This window comes from Moschus berezovskii, chromosome 11 (assembly GCF_049115385.1).
Source record: "Moschus berezovskii isolate FMDL1 chromosome 11, NW_MosBer_1.0, whole genome shotgun sequence".
Lineage (NCBI taxonomy): Eukaryota > Metazoa > Chordata > Mammalia > Artiodactyla > Moschidae > Moschus > Moschus berezovskii.
In genome coordinates this window covers 63,602,877-63,622,183 of record NC_142470.1, presented here as the reverse complement: position 1 = coordinate 63,622,183, position 19,307 = coordinate 63,602,877, and the positions used below count along the sequence as shown (strand labels likewise).

The 19,307-nt window shown below is 38.6% G+C and overlaps 1 protein-coding gene across 4 annotated transcripts in view; it reads left to right on the top strand.

Annotated features, from left to right (window-relative positions):
• Window positions 1-949: 949 nt before the first annotated feature.
• GCFC2 (GC-rich sequence DNA-binding factor 2) overlaps window positions 950-19,307 on the top strand; it is a 73,620-nt gene continuing 55,262 nt past the window's right edge. For 3 of the 4 annotated variants that reach the window (XM_055401060.2, XM_055401058.2, XM_055401061.2), the window contains exons 1-4: window positions 950-1,280; window positions 5,464-5,589; window positions 8,959-9,180; window positions 10,297-10,394. In XM_055401060.2, the coding sequence (XP_055257035.2) occupies window positions 1,010-1,280; window positions 5,464-5,589; window positions 8,959-9,180; window positions 10,297-10,394 (717 nt within the window). In that variant the 5' untranslated portion in view covers window positions 950-1,009. Of the gene's footprint in view, window positions 1,281-2,979; window positions 3,072-5,463; window positions 5,590-8,958; window positions 9,181-10,296; window positions 10,395-19,307 lie in introns of all 4 variants that reach the window. The other variant, XM_055401062.2, reaches the window with a different exon arrangement.

The window sequence follows — 19,307 nt, the reverse complement described above, 5'->3', positions numbered from 1 at the left end:
CGCATCAGGTGGCCAAAGTATTGGAGTTACAGCTTCAGCATCAGTCCTTTCAATGAATGTTCAGGATTGATTTCCTTTAGGATGAACTGGTTGGATCTCCTTGAAGTCCAAGGGACTCTCAAGAGTCTTCTCCAACACCACAGTTCAAAAGCATCAATTCTTCGGCTCTCAACTTTCTTTATAGTACAACTCTCACATCTACACATGACTACTGGAAAAACCACAGCTTTGACTAGACGGACCTTTGTTGACAAAATAATGTCTGTTTTTAATATGCTGTCTAGGTTTGTCATAGCTTTTCTTCCAAGGAGCAAGTGTTTTTTAATATCATGGCTGCAGTCACCATCTGCAGTGATTTTGGAGCCCCCCAAAATAAAGTCTGTCACTGTTTCCCCTTCTATTTCCCATGAAGTGATGGGACCAGATGCCATCATCTTAGTTTTCTGAATGTTGAGTACTCACTAAAGAGCAGCTAAAGCCGGGGCACAGGTATTATTTTCTTCCTAATTGCCCTGGAGAGCTGGAATCACTGATTACTGTGACATCCTTGTTTATTGATAGCACAAGAAATGCTTCATTTCTCCTTTGTTTTAATTCTTGTTTGGAGAGAGAATTTCAGTCTTCCTAGAAAGTAGAAGAGCAGATCCAGTCCCAGGCCAGGATGTGGGCATAATGCCTGATTCCTCGAAAGCGTTTGTACAAGGGAGCCTGTGAGCGCTGCTCTCCACGGCAGAGTCTGCGAGAATTTCTCAGCGACCATCTGCTGAAGCTCACCTTGCAAAGCAAAGAGAACGGTCTACATCCCCACACCTCATCCCTGGAACCCCAACTCTCGAGCAGATCGAAAGAAGCAAGGCACGCATGCTAAGGGCGAAGCTGACGTCTAAGTTGGGCGGGTCCCATGCAAGCAAGCAGCGGAAAGGCAGAGCGCCTGCCTGGGTACTTGCCCTAGAGGGGCGGGGTTAAGCGGCGGGAAGAGGAAGCTGCGCGTGGCGCTGGGTCCTCGGCCATGGCTCACAGGCCGAAAAGAACGTTCCGGCCGCGCCGAGCAGACTCTAGTGACAGCGACGGCGCCCAGGAGACATTTGCTGAACCCGGGGCGACAGGGGAGCAGGCGGCCGGGGGCCCTGCGGTGAAAGGGCCGCCGTCTGGAAGAGGCCACGCGGAGGTGGCCGAACTGCTCTGCCGGGGCCGGGGCCGCCGCCGCGGCCGGGCCTGGGCTAGTTCCCGGCACGCCGCGAGAGCGGCTCCGCGCTTGGACGGATCCTCGGACGCCCCAGGTGACGCTGGGCCGCAGAGTGGAGTCGGGAGGGTGAGGTAGACGTCCGCGGGACTGTCTAAAGGTCTGTGTAACGCGGTGCCTACTACAGCAGCGTTCCGTCGCGGAGACGCGAGCCTGGGAGCACTGGCCTGCTGCCTGCCTGTGCGGATTGGGCCGCTTGGGGGCGTAGAAAACCCTGCGCGGTTTGGGCTTGTGTTTGCATCGTCAGTCGAACCCTCACCAGTGACAGCTTTGTGTTACTCTTGATGCTTGCGGAGAACCTAAATTGTCACCCAAGAGTTAAAAAATTCCTAATACTCTTAGGTAGACGGAAGTGCTTTCTGTCCCCAGTTTTTTTTCTCGAAAACACTTAACCAAACCGGTACGCTGGGAAAACTTAGGTGACAGACTTTGTGACGTTTATTTTTTAATCGGTTATTTAAAGAAAGCATAGCAGTATGTGTCACTAACGATAGATTGCGCTTCCCTTGTGGCTCAACCGGTAAAGAATCTGTGCGCAATGCGGGATACCTGAGTTAGATCCCTGCGTTGGGAAGATCTTCTGGAGAAGGGAAAAGCTACTCACTCCAGTATTCTGGCCTGGAGAATTCCATGGACTGTATAGTCATGGGGTCGCAAAGAGTGGGACACGACTGTGCGACTTTCACTGATTGGTGACGCTGTAGACTACCAGTAAAGTGTTAAATGCAGTGCAGCTATTTTGAAGTACTTTTGCCTTCTTCAAAATAGGATTCAGGCAGCATAAAGTCGACATGAGATGTGTTCTAGTTTGAATTGGAGTTTAATAAGAATATAGTTAGAAATAAAGCTATATAGTTAAAGAAATACAAACACAGGAACAGACTTGGAAGGAACTTGTATAAGTGGGGTCTTGAAGTATAAATACATTAACTTCTGACTCCGACACACATAAAAATATTTGGGATTATATTTCAGTCTAAAAGGAACTTCTAAAAATATTCCATCGTGAACTTAGTAGTAAAGTCTCTAGAAGCAATCAGTTTCTCCAGGTAAATGGCACTTTTTACCTACTTTGTGTGCAATCCATGGCACTCCAGAATACAAAACACCCAGGTTTAATGAATTGAGGTTAATCCCTGCCCTGTTAATATGAATAGAATATCCAGTTTGTCACCTGTGGATAATGTCACCAGTGGAATGATAATTCAACATTTTTGATTTGTCACAGGATGAAATACCATGTAGAAAACAAACCTATGTTGCTAATATATTACGTGTTTTTTTTTCAAGATGGTTTAATTTCAATAAAGTATCTGTAAATATATATATATATAGTTTTTGGTTATATAATCTTGAGGTAGGAATATTTTAACCCCAGTATTTTTAGTCCAAGTGATTTTGTTGATTTCTTAGTCATGTTCATAATCACCTGTTTGAAGTTTTCATGATTTTTTAAAATATTTTTGTGCTTTATGTAAGTCATCTGGTTAAACTTTGGTTCTCAAACTTTTTGTTCTTACCCTTTTGGTCTTAAAGTTTACCCTTTATACTCTTTAAGAGTAATTAAAGATCCCAAAGAACCTTTGTTTCTGTGGATTGTATCTATGATGTTTATTGTTGTTCAGTTGCTAAGTTATGTCTGACTCTTTTGTGATCCCAAGGACTATAGCCTTTCAGGCTTCTCTGTCCATGGGATTCTCCAGGCAAGAATACTGGAGTGCCATTTCCTTTTCCAGGGCATCTTCCTGACCCAGGGATCAAGCTTGAGTCTCCTGCTTTGGCTGAAGATTCTTTACTACTGAGCCACCAGAGAGGAAGCCCCTATAAGGTTTACCATATTAGAAATTAAGATACATTTTTATTCTTTTTTAAAGTTAACTCAATGGAGTATTACTCAGCCATTAAAAAGAATGCATTTGAACCAGTTCTAATGAGGTGGATGAAACTAGAGCCTATTATCCAGAGTGAAGTAAGCCAGAAAGAAAAACTCCAATACAGTATACTAACGCATATATATGGAATTTAGAAAGATGCAAATGATAACCCTGTATACGAGACAACAAAAGAGACACAGATGTATAGAACACTCTTTGGGACTCTGTGGGAGAGGGTGAGGGTGGGATGATTTGGGAGAATGGCATTGAAACATGTATATTATCATATGTGAAACAAATCACCAGTTCAGGTTCGATGCATATTACAGGATGCTCAGGGCTGGTATGCGGGGATAACCCAGAGGGAGGATAAGGGGAGGAGGGAGGTGGGAGGGGGGTTCGGGAAGGGGAACTCATGTACACCCGGGACAGATTCATTCAATGTATGGCAAAACCAACCAATATAATATTGTAAAATAATTAGCCTCCGATAAAAAAAAATAATTGTGGAATTTTTTTTAAAAAAGTGAAAGTGAAAAAAAAATAAAGTTAGCTCATTGCATGTAAGGGTAAGAAACATTTTTATGAAAAATTAACTGTTTTCCAAAAAATAGTAAGAATGACACTGTTTTCAGTTTGCAAATGTCTTTAATGTCTGGCTTATCAGAAGACAGATGAATTCTGAAAGCTGTCTCTGCGTTCAGTCTGTTGAAATATATTGTTTTGTTTGAACATGTAAAGAAAACCACAGATAGGTGATTAAGAGTATTTAATAGCCTTTTTAGTTCTTTGAGAATATTCTACTTTAGTATTACAATGAAGCTCAAAAAGTAATAGATTTTCAAAGGTTAGTTTGCAACGGATGTCAACTGAAAAAAACACACAGTGTGAGAGTTGTGCGTTAAGTTTTGTTTGGGGCAAAATGAGAACTGTAGCCCAAGAGACAGCATTCCATATAGCTCTGGGAAACTGCTCCAGAGATGTAGGGAAGAAGTCAGTATTATGTACGATTTTAGTGAAGAGGAGTTGTGCAGTCAAAAACACATTTTATCAGAAGCTTGCTGCTAGTCATGAGGAGCGAAGGTCACCATTAATGATTTTAGTTCTAGATGTGAGGGGATGCAAGAACTGGGCTCATAAAATCTCCTGAAAATATCTGTCTGAAGGCCTGTTCTGCCAGTTTTCCCAAAGCAGAGTGCCGCATTTCTGATCTCTACCCTGAGCTCCTTTCAGGATGTGTTGAAGATCAGTGACTATAGCACTTTGTGGTTTAATCCTTGTACAGGCAGAAGGCAAGTGCCAATTTCTACATGACACGTGGAAGCTGAAACCATATCATTTTGTTATGCTCAATTAGATTAAAATCCATCTGTGTGTTTTGCACTCTTGAGTGGATCTTTTACCCACACATGATTGGTAGCATCTTTGTTCCCTAAGCAGGATTCAAACCTGCACTGCCTTCATTGGAAGGCTCAATCTTAACCACTGGGCTGCCAGGGAAATCCCTAAGGAGCATTTTTAAGATAGTTATTTATGCAGTCTTAAATCTTGAGGTTGTTCACAAATATTAAAAATAATTGTGAACCAACAAGTCCTTTTTTGTCAATAATACCATGAATTCCTTTACGTTTTCCTCATTCAGTCCTGATAACACTTCTATGGGGTGTTCTCTCTTAATACTATCTTTGTTTATTGATTAATTGACGGTGCCCTTTCCAGAATCACACAGTGGAAATAGATCCATGATTTAGTTTGAGACTGCAGTGCCCATTATAGTACTTCTTACCACCAACCTAAATCCAAGAGTTGGATTTCTCCATTTAGTAACTTTGTGATACTGGACATGTTATTTAGCCTTTCCAGTCCCTAGTGTCCTCATCAGTAATAGCATTTACTTTATTGAATTGTGAGAATTAAATGAAATATATTTTGTAAAACAGACGTCAGTATGCCTAGCACATAGCAAGTATACATTAAGTGTTCTTTTCTTTATCTACTTATTTACTACCACTGTTCATCTTTTCTCTTTTAAATATTCCTTCATTTTTTTGGTCATTTACTTTTTTCTCTTTTTGTTTTTTCCCTTCCTTTTGTTGCATTCTTTAATAGTATGTATTTCATGTTATTTCACTAGTTAAGTAGATAGTGCAAATAGGATATATTGTTGCATATTTATTAGACTTGATTCCAGAAAGGAAGTTTAAAAAGGGTCTGCATATCTACTTTAAATATGTGGAGTAAAATTAAAACACCGTATTTTACATATGCTATGTGTTGTGTAGAATTTCAGTTATTGATTCCAACATTCTGAATCTTTCTTGTTATATTCAAAAAATGTCCTCTTAGAATTCAGAATGGTTGATCTTTCAGCCGATGAAGAGGATGGAGCACACCATTCTTCAGAAAGTAAAGATGATCAGAGTTTATCTCCCAACAGCTCTAGGACTCTGGAGGACGAGTTTTCATCAGTAGGTCAGTAATTTTTGTAATTTTGGTTAAGAATTTTATTTGTAATATTAGTATTTTTCTATACCATTGATTCTCGTTTTTGATAAAACTCTAGTTGAAGTGTGGGGCAAGTAAGTTATTACTAATGATTGTCAAGGGACCAAAATTGGCTGTCATTTCCATTACATAACATGCCCAAGGTCAGATGAGCTTATAAGAGGCAGCACTAGGATTCCAACCTAGGGAATCTGCTGCAGAGCTTATATCCTTTTATGTTTGTTTGTTTCAAATTTATTTACTTATTTTATAATAGCAGTTGTTTTATTATGTCCCACAATTTTGTGGGTCAAGAATTTGGGCAGAGCTTAACAAACAGTGATGAAAGAAATCAAAGATTACACAAATAGATGGAAAAACATACCATGTTCATGGATTGGAAGAATCAATATAGTGAAAATGAGTATACTACTAAAGCAATCTATAGATTCAATGCAATCCCCATCAAACTACCAATGGTATTTTTCACAGAACTAGAACAAATAAGTTCACAATTTGTATGGAAACACAAAAAACCTCGAATAGCCAAAGAAATCTTGAGAAAGAAGAATGAAACTGGAGCAGTCAGCCTCCCTGACTTCAGACTATACCACAAAGCTACAGTCATCAAGAGAGTATGGTACTGGCACAAAGACAAAAATATAGATCAGTGGAACAAAATAGAAAGCCCAGAGATAAATCCACGCACTTATGGACACCTTATCTTTGACGAAGGAGGCAAAAATATACAATGGAGAATAGATGATATCTTCAATAAGTGGTGCTGGGAAAACTGGTCAACCACGTGTAAAAGACAAACTAGAACACTTTCTAACACCATACACAAAAATAAACTCAAAATTGATTAAAGATCTTAATATAAGACCAGAAACTATAAAACTCTTGGAGGAAAACATAGACAAAACACTCTGACATAAATCACAGCAAATCCTCTATGACCCACCTCCCAGAGTAATAGAAATAAAAACAAAAATAAATGTGACCTGATTAAACTTAAAAGCTTTTGCACAATGAAGGAAACTGTAAGCAAGGTGAAAAGATAGCCTTCAGAATGGGAGAAAATAATAGCAAATGAAACAACTGACAAAGAATTCATCTCCAAAATACATAAGCAGCTCATGCAGCTCAATACCAGAAAAACGAGCAACCCAATCAAAAAAGTGAGTGAAAGAACTAAGCAGCCATTTCTCCAAAGAAGACATCAGTTCAGTCGCTCAGTCATGTCCAACTCTTTGCAACCCCGTGGACCGTAGCACGCCAAGCTTCCCTATCCATCACCAGCTCCTGGAGCTTGCTCAAACTCATGTCCATCGAGTTGGTGATACCATCCAACCATCTCATCCTCTCTCATCCCCTTCTCCTCCTGCCTTCAGTCTTTCCCAGCCTCAGGCTCTTTTTCCATGAGTCAGTTCTTTGCATCACGTGGCCAAAGTATTGGCGCTTCAGCTTCAGTCCTTCCAATGTATATTCAGCACTGATTTCCTTTAGGATTGACTCATTTGATCTCCTTGTAGTTCAAGGGCTCTACAGATGGCAGATGAACATATGAAAAACATGTTCAACATCACTCATTATTAGAGAAATGCAAATCAAAACCACAGTGAGGTGTCATCTCACCTCAGTCAGAATGGCTGTCATCAAAAAGTCTACAAACAATAAATGCTGGAGAGGGTGTGGAAAAAAGGGAACTGTCTTACACTATTGGTGGGAATGCAAACTCATATAGCCACTATGGAGAACAGTGTGAAGATTCCTTAAAAACCTGGGATTAGAACTGCCATACAACCTAGCAGTCCCATTGCTGGGCATACACACCGAGGAAACCAGAATTGAAGAGACCCATTGTACCCCAATATTCATTGCAGCACTATTTACAATAACTAGGACATGGAAGCAACCTAGATGTCCTTTGGCAAATGAATGGATAAGGAAGTTTTGGTACATATACACAGTGGAATATTTCTCAGCTATGAAAAGAAACACATTTGTTCTAATGAGGTGGATGAAACCGGAGCCTGTTATACAAAATGAAGTGAGTCAGAAGGAGAAACACAAATCCTGTATATTAATACATATGTATGGAATTTGGAATGACAGTAATGACAATCCTACATTCAAGGCAGCAAAAAAGACACAGATATAAAGAACAGACTTTTAGACTATGTGGGAGAAGGTGAGGGTGGGATGATTTGAGAGAATGGTATTGAAACATGTATATTATCCTATGTAAAATAGATGACCAGTGCAAGTTCAGTGCATGAAACAGAGTACCCAAAGCCAGTGCTCTGGGACAACCCAGAGGGATAAGGCAAGGAGAAAGGTGGGAGGGGGATTCCGGATGGGGGGACACATATATCCCCATAGCTGATTCATGTTGATGTATGGCAAAAACCGTCACAATATTGTAAAGTAATTTTCCTCCAATTAAAATAATTTATTAAAAAATAGAATATTTCTATATCTTCAGTTATATGACATCCTTTAATTCTCAAAGAATTTGGACTAATTTGTGAGATAAGTTAGAAAATTTTACTCAGTGACTTGGTATTCCTGTTAATATTTTGAAGTGCTGGAAATGATTATTTCCCTTTCCATTTTGTTTTCCTTAAGAAACCGTTTGTTTCCTGAGTGTAAAGATAAATTTCAACTTAGATCATGCATGAAAAAACTTATTTTGAGTTGAAAGAGTCAATATCAATGATGTTTGTAGTGAATAAAATAAAAAATAAGGCTCTATTAAAAGATGTCCTTTAAATATTTTAATCCTGGTAAATAACCTGATTATTTCTTTTATACTTTTTAACTTATATTTGTTTATGTGAGAATTACCACAGGCCCTTGAGCCTGATCTGATTGTGTACTGGGTTTTAGTCTGTTTCTCACTCCCTGTGTGCCTAGGGGCAGGCCACAGTAGGCTGTCCCTCGTACTTTATGTCAGACTGCTCTCCCACCCGTCATTCTGCTCTCCACACTCCACGAGTAACTCCATGCTCAGTCCTCTCCACATCCCTACCCGGGTCATCTCAGAACTTCTGGAAAGGAGAAGTAGCTAGACCTCAACAAAAAGTCAGCAACAACATCTGATGAATAATAAAGAAAAAGATTAATTGGAGTTGTTTCAGTTTATTTTCTGATGCTTCTAGATTTGCTTCATTTCTTTATGTTATTTTTAACCTCTACCAAAATATCTTTCATTATTGATGCAGATTTTGAACCTTTTAGTTATATCAAAATAATGAAAAATTTGGAAAAGTGGTGCTTTTTTCCTTTAATTATGAAGAATATTTCTTTCTTTTGGTATTTTGTTTTCAATGTCCTCCTCTTTGTTTCTTTCAGTAAATATCCCTGATGCAGCTTTTATTCAAGCAACCTACGGAAAATGCAAATTGACCCGGGCCCAAGAGGACTATATTTCTTTAGACGTAAAACAGGCCTTCACCAACTCTGGTATGAAGAAAAACAGTGAAGATTCTGAAAGTGAGCCAGATGATTTTAAAGATATAATGCCGTTTACCCCAAAGCCTCAAACACTTAAACAAAGAATGGCTGAAGAAACAAGTACGTATTTAATTTATTTATAGTATATGAATATTAAGGCATTTTTCAGTGGAATATATTATGGTAAGTATATCCATAGAAACATAATGTATCTCCTATTCTAAAATGTTTTATACCAGTATCACTGACATCATGGCTTCTAAAATATTTTACATGTCTGTATCAAAATGTTATCAAAGGGTGCAATAATGTTTACTGTTATCTCCACTTGATCATTCTTGACAGGTTAAAAAATTTGTAGAGTTTTTGATAAAATATTTTTGATATTGAAGACTTCCATTGTCACCTTTATAAGATTTTTTAACATGGAAGCATCTATAGGGATTTTAGGTGTCATATATTAAAATCTTCCCTGCTCTAGTAAAAAGTTTTCCTCAACCAATAATCAATAGGTCTCAAAGAATATTTTCACATTTCACATTTATCAAGAGGAATATTTTACCAAATTTTTGTCACTTCGGATAATACCATTTCTGAATGGTATTTTGGTTCCTATTAACCCAGAAATTATTTTTGATACATATTTAGATTCTCAGGCATAATTGAGAATCTCTGATTAAACCAAGTGTTTCATTTTTTTCCCAAGCTTTTTCATAAGTGAGACCACCATGTTTTCAGTGAGACAGTGTGGTGGTAAGTGCAGATTTTGAAGTGAAATTGATCGAATCAAGGCCTGGTTTCAACACAGTCCTTTGATATAGGGCTATGTTATATAACCTCTTGCTATCTAAATTTCTTTGTTTATAAAGAGAGGATGCTAATAGTGCCTTCCTCCCAGAATTAGGTATTGGGAAGAAAAAGTTAACACATAAAAAGTACTGCTAAGCCATTTATAAGCTCCTGAATTGCTGATTGCTGCTGCTATTAGAATGACTCTGACAGTGAGGAATCTGCCTGCAATGCAGTGGACTTGGGTTTGATCCCTGGGTTGAAAGATCCCCTGGAGAAGGGAGCCCACTCCAGTATTCTTTCTTGGAGAATTCCATGGACAGAGGAGCATGGCAGGTTACAGTCCATGGGGTCGCAATGAGTTGGACACGACTGTGCAACTTTTCACTTCACTTTAATTAGAATGGAAAAATGTGGAATATTTATACATCAACGTTTTTTTTCTAGCAACTAGAAATGAAGAAACAAGTGACGATAGTCAAGATGAAAAAAATCAAGATATTTGGGAGCAGCAGCAGATGAGGAAAGCTGTTAAAATCACAAAGGTAGTAATTTTTTATGCCATATGTATTAGTTTCATTCCATATGTATTTGTGGTAACAAATTACACAAACTTGATGGCTTAAAGCAACAGACATTTATTCTCTCACAGTTTTTGAGACTAGAAGTCTCAATTCAAGGTATTGATAGGTCTGTACTCCTTTTGAAGCCCCTGGGAAAGAATTCTTTTTTCCTCCCTTTTTTTTTCTTTTTTAAATTGAAGTAGAATTGACATACAGTATTTTGTTAGTTTCAGGTGTACAAAACAATGATTGACTTTTAAATACATGATGAAATAAATCACCATGATAAGTCTAGTAGCCATCTTTCACCATGCAAAATTATTATAGCATAATTGACTATGTTCCTTAAGCTGTGTATTACACCAGGGATCCCCAGCCTCTGGGCCATGAACTAATACCTTCTATCAGATCAGTAGCAGCATTAAATTAGCAATAAAGTACACAACAAATGTAATATGCTTGAATCATCCTGAAATTATCCCCCACACTCCTGATCTGTAGAAAAATTGTTTTCCACAAAATCCATCCATGGTGCCAAAAAGATTGGGGACCACTGTATTACATCCCTGTGACTTATTTATTTTATAACTGGAAGTTTGAACCTCTTAATTCGCTTCACTTATTTCCCCCTCCCCTTGGGCAACCACCAGTGTGTTCTTTGTATCTGTAAGTTGTCGGTTTTGTTTTATTACATTCCATATATAAGTGAGATCAAAGAGATTGTCTTTGTCTTGTTACACTTAGCATAATACCCTGTATGTCCATCCATGTTGTGACAAATGGCATGATGTCAATTCTTTTATATGGCTGAATAATATTCCATTGTGTGTACACACACACACACACACACACACACACACACACGAGACTTATCCAATGGCTCATTGGGTAAAGAATCTACCTGCAGTGCAGGAGACATAGTAGATGTGGGTTTGATCCATGGGTCAGGAAGATCCCCTGGAGAAGGAAATGGCAACCCACTGCAGTATTACTTGCATGAAAAGAAATCCCATGGACAGAAGAGCCTGGTGGGCTACAGTCCAGAGGGTCGCAAAGAGTCGGACACAACTGAACCACAAAGTGTGTGCATGCACACACACATACACACACAGCACATATTCTTTATCTATTTGCATATCATTGAACACTTACGTTGCTTCCTTATCTTAGCAACTGTGAATAATGCTGCAGTGAGTGTAGGGTTGCATAGAACTTTTCACATTAATGTTTTTGTTTTCTTCAGGTAATTACCTAGAGTGAAACTGCTGGATGATATGGTAGTTCTTTTTTTTCACATGTTGAGGAATCTCCATGCTGTTTTCCCTGGTTGCTGTACCAGTGTTCGTTCCCATGAACAATGCACAAGGGATCCCTTTTTTCTACACCCTTGCCAACGCTTATTTGTTATCTATGTGGCTATGTCAGGTCTTAGTTGTGGCATGCCCAAACTTTTCTCTAGTCGTGGTGTGCAGGCTCCAGAGCACGCAGGCTCATTAATTGTGGCACACAGGCTTAGTTCCCCAACCAGGGATCATATCCACTTCCCTTGTATTGGAAGGCAGACTCTTAACCATTGGACCACCAAGGAAGTCCCATTTGTTGTCTTTTTGATAATAACTGTTTTAATAGGTGTGAGATGTCTTATTATGGTATTGATTTGCATTTCCCTGATGAGTAGTGATGTTTAGCATTTTTTCCTGTGTCTGTTGGCCATTTTAACTCTTTATTGAAGAAATATCTTTTCCAATCCTCTGTGGATTTTTTGATCAGGCTTTTTTTTTTATATTGAGGTGTATGAGTTCTTAATATAATTTGGATATTAATTATTTATGAAATATATCATTTGCAGATATCGCCTCCCATTCAATAGGGTGCCTTTTTGTTTTATTGATGATTTCCTTTACTGTGTAAAATGTTTTTAGTTTGTAGTTCCATTTGTTTATCTTTGCTTTTATTGCCCTTGCCTGAGAAGGCATAGCCAAAAGAAATATTGCTGAGATTGATGTCAAAGAGCATATCACTTATGTTTTCTTCTAGGAGTTTTATGGTTTCAGAAATGATTTTTGTAAATAGTGTAAGAAGGTGGTCCAATTTCATTCTTTTGCAAAAATGTAGCTGTCCAGTTTTTGTAGAACCATTTTGTTGAAGAGGCTGTCTTTTTTTCCTGGAGAAGGAAATGGCCACCCACTCCAATATTCTTGCCTGGGAAATCCCATGGAGAGATGAGCCTGGTGGGCTACACTTCATGGAGTCACAAGAGTTGGAAACAAATTAGTGATTAAACCACCACCACTGTCTTTTCCTCACTGTATGTTCTTGCCTTCTTTGTTATAGATTAACTGAACAGATAAACATGCATTTACTTCTGGACGGTCTGTTCTGTTCCATTGATTTATGTGTCTCTTTTTGTTCAGTAATATGTTGTTTTGATTACTGTAGTTTGAAATCTGGGAGCTTGATATCTCTAGCTTTGTTCTTCCTTAAGATTTCTTTGGCTATTTCAAGGTCTTCTGTGGTTTCATACAAATGTTAGGATTATTTATTCTAATTCCATGAAAAATTTCATTGGTATTTTGGTGTGAGTGCTCAGTTGCTTTAGTCATGTCTGATTCTTTGCAACGCTATGGACTGTAGCCCACCAGGCTCCTCTGTCCATGGGAGTCTCCAGGCAAGAATACTGGAGTGGGTTGCCATGCCCTCCTCCAGGGATCAAACCCATGTCCTGTGTCTCCTGCACTGAAGGGGGATTCTTTACCCACTGGGAAGCCAAGCATTTTGTTAGGGATTGCCTTGAATCTCTCAGTGGAGAATTTGTTCTTGCTTTGTCTAAATTCTGGTAGCTCCAGGTATTCCTTGCTTTGTGACCACATAATTTCTGTCTCCATTTCCTTCTTTACACGGCTTTCTCTGTGCCTCTGTTTAATGTGTCTCTTATAAGGATACGTGTCATAAGATTTAGGGCCTGCTTGGATAATCCAGGATGATCTCGTCTTGATATTCTTCACTTAATTACAACCCCAAAGACTCTACTTCCAAACAAGGTTATATTCAGAGGTTCCAGGGGTTAGGACATAGACCTAACTTTGGGAGGCCATCATTCAGCCCACTATACCATGTACATCATGTTCTTTTCCCACTAGATTATAAGTTCAGTTCAGTCACTCAGTCATGTCCAACTCTCCGCGACCCCATGAATCACAGCACACCAGGCCTCCCTGTCCATCACCAACTCCCGGAGTTCACTCAAACTCATGTCCACAGAGTCGGTGATGCCATCCAGCCATCTCATTCTCGGTCATCCCCTTCTCCTCCCACCCCCAACCCTTCCCAGTACTTTCCATATGTTGTAAGCCCATTGAGGCAACTATATCTTTTTTACTTTTAATTTTACAGTTAAAAGTATGATAGATGCCTGAATGTGACATTCAAACAAATAAATAGGGTTAAAACAAAACTAACAACAGAAAGTGTAACACTTGGGGTCAAATGTCCTAGATTTGGGTTCTGACTTTACCACTAAAATACACTCTCCATGAAGTCAAGAATTATTAACGATTTTTTTCAGTGTTATATCCCATAGTACCTAATATGGTGAGAGCTCAATAAATACTTATATACTCTGAGAAAATCATTTCATTTTTCTAAGTCTGTTTTCTCAACAATAAAATGGGAATGATAAAGTGGGAATGATAGTGTTACTTACCTGAGCAGGTGGCTATAAGGCTCAAAATTATAATTATTTTAATTAAAAAAATTTTAAATTATTAACAACTTTATTTTTAATCTTTTTAGTAGGAGTGCTTTGAAATTTGTTTTGCTCTTTTAAGGAAGGAAATTTTTTACAGTCTTCATGTTATTAACACTAAAAAGCTATGTAAAAGTAAGCCTTCAGTTGTAATTTAGAAGTCTGAGCTATTCTATTTTCCAGTTATTTGCAATCTGAATTTTTTTTCACTACTATTAATAAGAACAGAAATATTTGCTTGGTTTATTTCCTTCTTTTTTGTTTTTCTTTCTTTTGATCAGAGATGTTTTTGGTTGTTTTTCTTTCTTTGTAATGTGAAATATACTGTATTACAACATGTGTTACCTAGGAATGCATTCTTTTGCAAGTAACAGAAAACCCAGATAATGGTGGCTTAATCAAAATTAAAAGCTTTACCTACAAATCCACCAGCAGATTCTATTTGCTATCCTTTCACTCAACTGGAGTTAGATGGCAACTTCTATCATGAAAAAACAAATATTTGGTTTATTGCTATTCTTAATTTACTTTATTGAAGTATAGCTTATTTATAATATTATAATTTCTACTGTACAGCAAAGTGACTCAGTTCTATATATACATATATACATTCTTTTTTCATATTCTTTTCCATTATGATTTATCACAGGATATTGAATATAGTTACCTGGGCTATAGATTAGGACCTTCTTGATTATCTATTCTATACGTAAGTTTCATCTGCATCTGATATTTCAAAAGTCCCAATCCGTCCCTTCCCCACCTCCCCTGCCTTGGTAAGCACAAGTATGTTCTTTATATCTGTGAGTCTGTTTCTGTTTCACAGGTAAAAGTTCATTTGTGTCATATTTTAGACCCAACATTTAAGTGATATCATATGATATTTTGTCTTTCTCTTTCTGACTTCCTTCACTTTGTATGATAGTCTTTAGGTCCATTCATGTTGCGGCAAATGGCATTATTTCATTCTTTTTTATGGCTGAGTAGTAGTCTATTGTCGGAGAAGGAAATGGCAACCCACTCCAGTGTTCTTGCCTGGAGAATCCCAGGGACGGGGGAGCCTGGTGGGCTGCCATCTATGGGGTAGCACAGAGTCGGACACGACTGAAGTGACTTAGCAGTAGTCTATTGTATTAATATATATGTACCACTTCATCTTTATCTATTCATCTGTCAATGGACATTTAGGTTGTTTCCATGTCTTGGCTATTGTAAATAGTGTTGTAGTCAATGTTGGGGTGCATGTATCTTTTTGAATTATATTTACCTTTGGATATATGCCCAGGAGTAGGATTGCAAGATCAAATAGCAGCTTTATTTTTTGTTTTTTGAGGAATCTCCATATACTGTTGACCACAGTAGCTGCACCAATTTACATTCCCAACAACAGTGTAGGAGGATTCCCTTTTCTCCACACCCTCTCCAACATTTGTTGTGTGTATACTTTTCAATGATGGCTGTGCTGATTGGTAGTCATGTACATATAGTCATGTACAGATTTGAGAGTTGGACCATAAAGAAGGCTGAGCACCAAAGAATTGATGTTTTCAAATTGTGGTGCTGCAGAAGACTCATGAGAGTCCCTTGGACTACAAAGAGCTCAAACCAGTCAGTGCTAAAGGAAATCAATCCTGGATATTCATTAGAAGGACTGATGCTGAATCTGAAGCTCCATTTCTTTGGCTCCCTGATGTGAATAGCTGACTCATTGGAAAAGACGATGATGTTGGGAAAGATTGAAGGCAAAAGGAGAAGGGGGCGGCAGAGGGTAAGATGGTTAGATACTATCGCCGACTTGATGGACATGAATTTGAGCAAGCTCTGGCAGAGGAGCCTGGCATGCTTCAGTCCATGGGGTTACAAAGAGTCAGACACTGCTAGTGACTGAACAGTAACAACACGCTGACTGGTGTGAGGCAGTACCTCATTGTAGTTTTGATTTGTATTCTTATAATGGTTAGCAGTGTTGAGTATTTTTTCATGTGCCTGTTGGTTGTTTATCTTTTTAGAAAAATGTCTAGATCTTCTACCTATTTTTTGACTGGGTTGTTTTTGTTGTTATTGTTATTGAGTTGTATGAGCTGTTTGTAGATTTTGGAATCTCCCTGTCAGTTGGATCATTGGTAAATATTGGGTTGTTCAAAAACTTTGTTTTGGTTTTTTCATATTTGGCCAACCCAATATTTTCTTCCACACAATAGGTTGTCTTCACTTTGTTTATGGTTTCCTTTGTCGTACAAAAGCTTATAAGCTTGATTGGGTGCTACTTATTTATTTTTGCTTCTATTTCTAATTTGTTTTGATGTAAGAAAATATCTGTACAACTTATGTCAGAGACTGTTTTGCCTATGTTCTAAGAGTTTTCTGATGTCATGTCTTACATTTAAGTCTCTAAACCATTTTGAATTTATTTTTTGTGTACGGAGTAAGGGTATGTTCTTACTTTGTTAAATTAAGTGTGGCTGTCCAACTTTTCCAACACAACTTGCTGAAGAAATTCTTTTCTCCATTGTTGCATTCTTGCCTCCTTTGTCGAAGATCAGTTGGCCATAGTTGTGTGGATTTCTTAGTTTTTTTACATTGATCCACATGTCTGTTTTTGTGCCAGTATCACACTGTTTTAATTACTGTAGTTTTATAGGATTGTCTGAAGTTTGGGAGGGTGATGCCTATAGCTTTGCTTGTTTTCCTCAGGATTGCTTTGGCAATTCCGTGGTTTCATATGGATTATTTTTTCTAGTTTTGTGAAAAATGTTATAGGTAATTTGATAGGGATCACATTAAATTATCTATAGATTGCTTTGAGTAGTATGGACGTTTTAACATTGTTCATTTTTCCAACTCAAGAGCATGGGATGTCTTCCATTTCCTTAAATCATCTTCAGTTTCCTTTATTAATGTTTTATAGTTCTCAGCACATAAGTCTTTTACCTCCTTGGTGAGGTTTATTTCCAGGTATTTTTTATGTGATTTTAAAAGGGATTATTTTTATTCTTTCTCTTTCTGATAGTTCCTTGTTACTGTGAAAAAATGCAACCAATTTCTGTGTGTTAATCTTGTATCCTGGGTAGTTTGTGAATTCGTTTAACAGTTCTAATAGTTTTTGTGTGGGTTGTTACAGTTTTCTATGTATCATGTTACATTTTCAAATGACAATTTTTCCTCTTCACTTCCAATCTGGATACCTTCTATTTCTTTTTCTTGTCTGATTGCTGTGGCTAGTACTTCCAGTACTGTGTTGAATAGAAGAGGTGAGAGTGGGCATCCTTGTCTTGATTTAGATTTTACCAGGAAGGCTTTTCATTTTTCACCACTGAGTATTATGTTGACTGTAGGTTTGTATTTTTTATTACATTGTAGTATGTTCCCTCTGTAGACAGTTTCTTAAGAGTTTATATCATGAATGTTGAATTTTGTTCAATGCTTTTCCTCCGTCTACTGAGAAGATCCTGTAGTTTTGTCTTTTCTGTGTCAAATGTGGTTAATCACATTCATTGATTGATTTGTGCATATTGAACATCCCTGTGATCCTGGGATGAATCCAACTTGGTCATGGTATACGATCTTTTTTATGTGTTGTTAGATTCAGGCTGCTAGTATTTTGTTAGGACTTTTTGCATCTATATTCATCAAAGATCAGTTCAGTTCAGTCGCTCAGTCGTGTCCGACTCTCCGCGACCCCATGAATCACAGCACGCCAGGCCTCCCTATCCATCACCAACTCCCGGAGTACACTCAAACTCATGTCCATTGAGTCGGTGATGCCATCCAGCCATCTCATTCTCTGTCGTCCCCTTTTTCTCCCGCCCCCAACCTTTCCCAGCATCAGAGTTTTTTCCAGTGAGTCAACTCGTCGCATGAGGTGGCCAAAGTATTGCAGTTTCAGCTTTAGCATCAGTCCTTCCAATGAACACCCAGGATTGATCTCCTTTAGAATGGACTGGTTGGATCTCCTTGCAGTATAAGGGACTCTCAAGAGTCTTTTCCAACACCACAGTTCAAAAGCATCGATTCTTCGGCGATCAGCTTTCTTCACAGTCCAACTCTCACATCCATACATGACCACGGGAAAAACCATTGCCTTGACTAGACGGACCTTGGTTGGCAAAGTAATGTCTCTGCTTTTTAATATACTATCAAGGTTGGTCATAACTTTCCTTCCAAGGAGCAAGCGTCTTTTAATTTCATGGCTGCAATCAGCATCTGCAGTGATTTTGGAGCCCAAAAAAATAAAGTCTGACACTGTTTCCACTGTTTTTCCATCTATTTCCCATGAAGTGATGGGACCAGATGCCATGATCTTTGTTTTCTGAATGTTGAGCTTCAAGCCAACCTTTTCACTCTCCTCTTTCACTTTCATGAAGAGGCTTTTGAGTTCCTCTTCACTTTCTGCCATAAGGGTAGTGTCATCTGCATATCTGAGGTTATTGATATTTCTCCCGGCAATCTTGATTCCAGCTGGTGCTTCTTCCAGCCCAGCGTTCCTCATGATGTACTCTGCATATAAGTTAAATAAGCAAGGTGACACAATATACAGCCTTGACGTACACCTTTTCCTATTTGGAACCAGTCTGTTGTTCCATGTACAGTTCTGACTGTTGCTTCCTGACCTGCATACAGGTTTCTCAAGAGGCAGGTCAGGTGGTCTGGTATTCCCATCTCTTTCAGAATGTTCCACAGTTTATTGTGATCGACACAGTCAAAGGCTTTGGCATAGTCAGTGAAGCAGAAATAGATGTTTTTCTGGAACTCTCTTGCTTTCTCCATGATCCAGCGGATGTTGGCAATTTGATCTCTGGTGCCTCTGCCTTTTCTAAAACCTGCGTGAACATCTGGGAGTTCACGGTTCACATATTGGTGAAGCCTGGCTTGGAGAATTTTGAGCATGACTTTACTAGTGTGTGAGATGAGTGCAATTGTGCGGTAGTTTGAGCATTCTTTGGCATTGCCTTTCTTTGGGATTGGAATGAAGACTGACCTCTTCCAGTCCTGTGGCCACTGCTGAGTTTTCCAAATCTGCTGGCATATTGAGTGCAGCACTTTCACAGCATCATCTTTCAAGACTTGAAATAGCTCAACTGGAATTCCATCACCTCCACTAGCTTTGTTCATAGTGATGCTTTCTAAGGCCCACTTGACTTCACATTCCA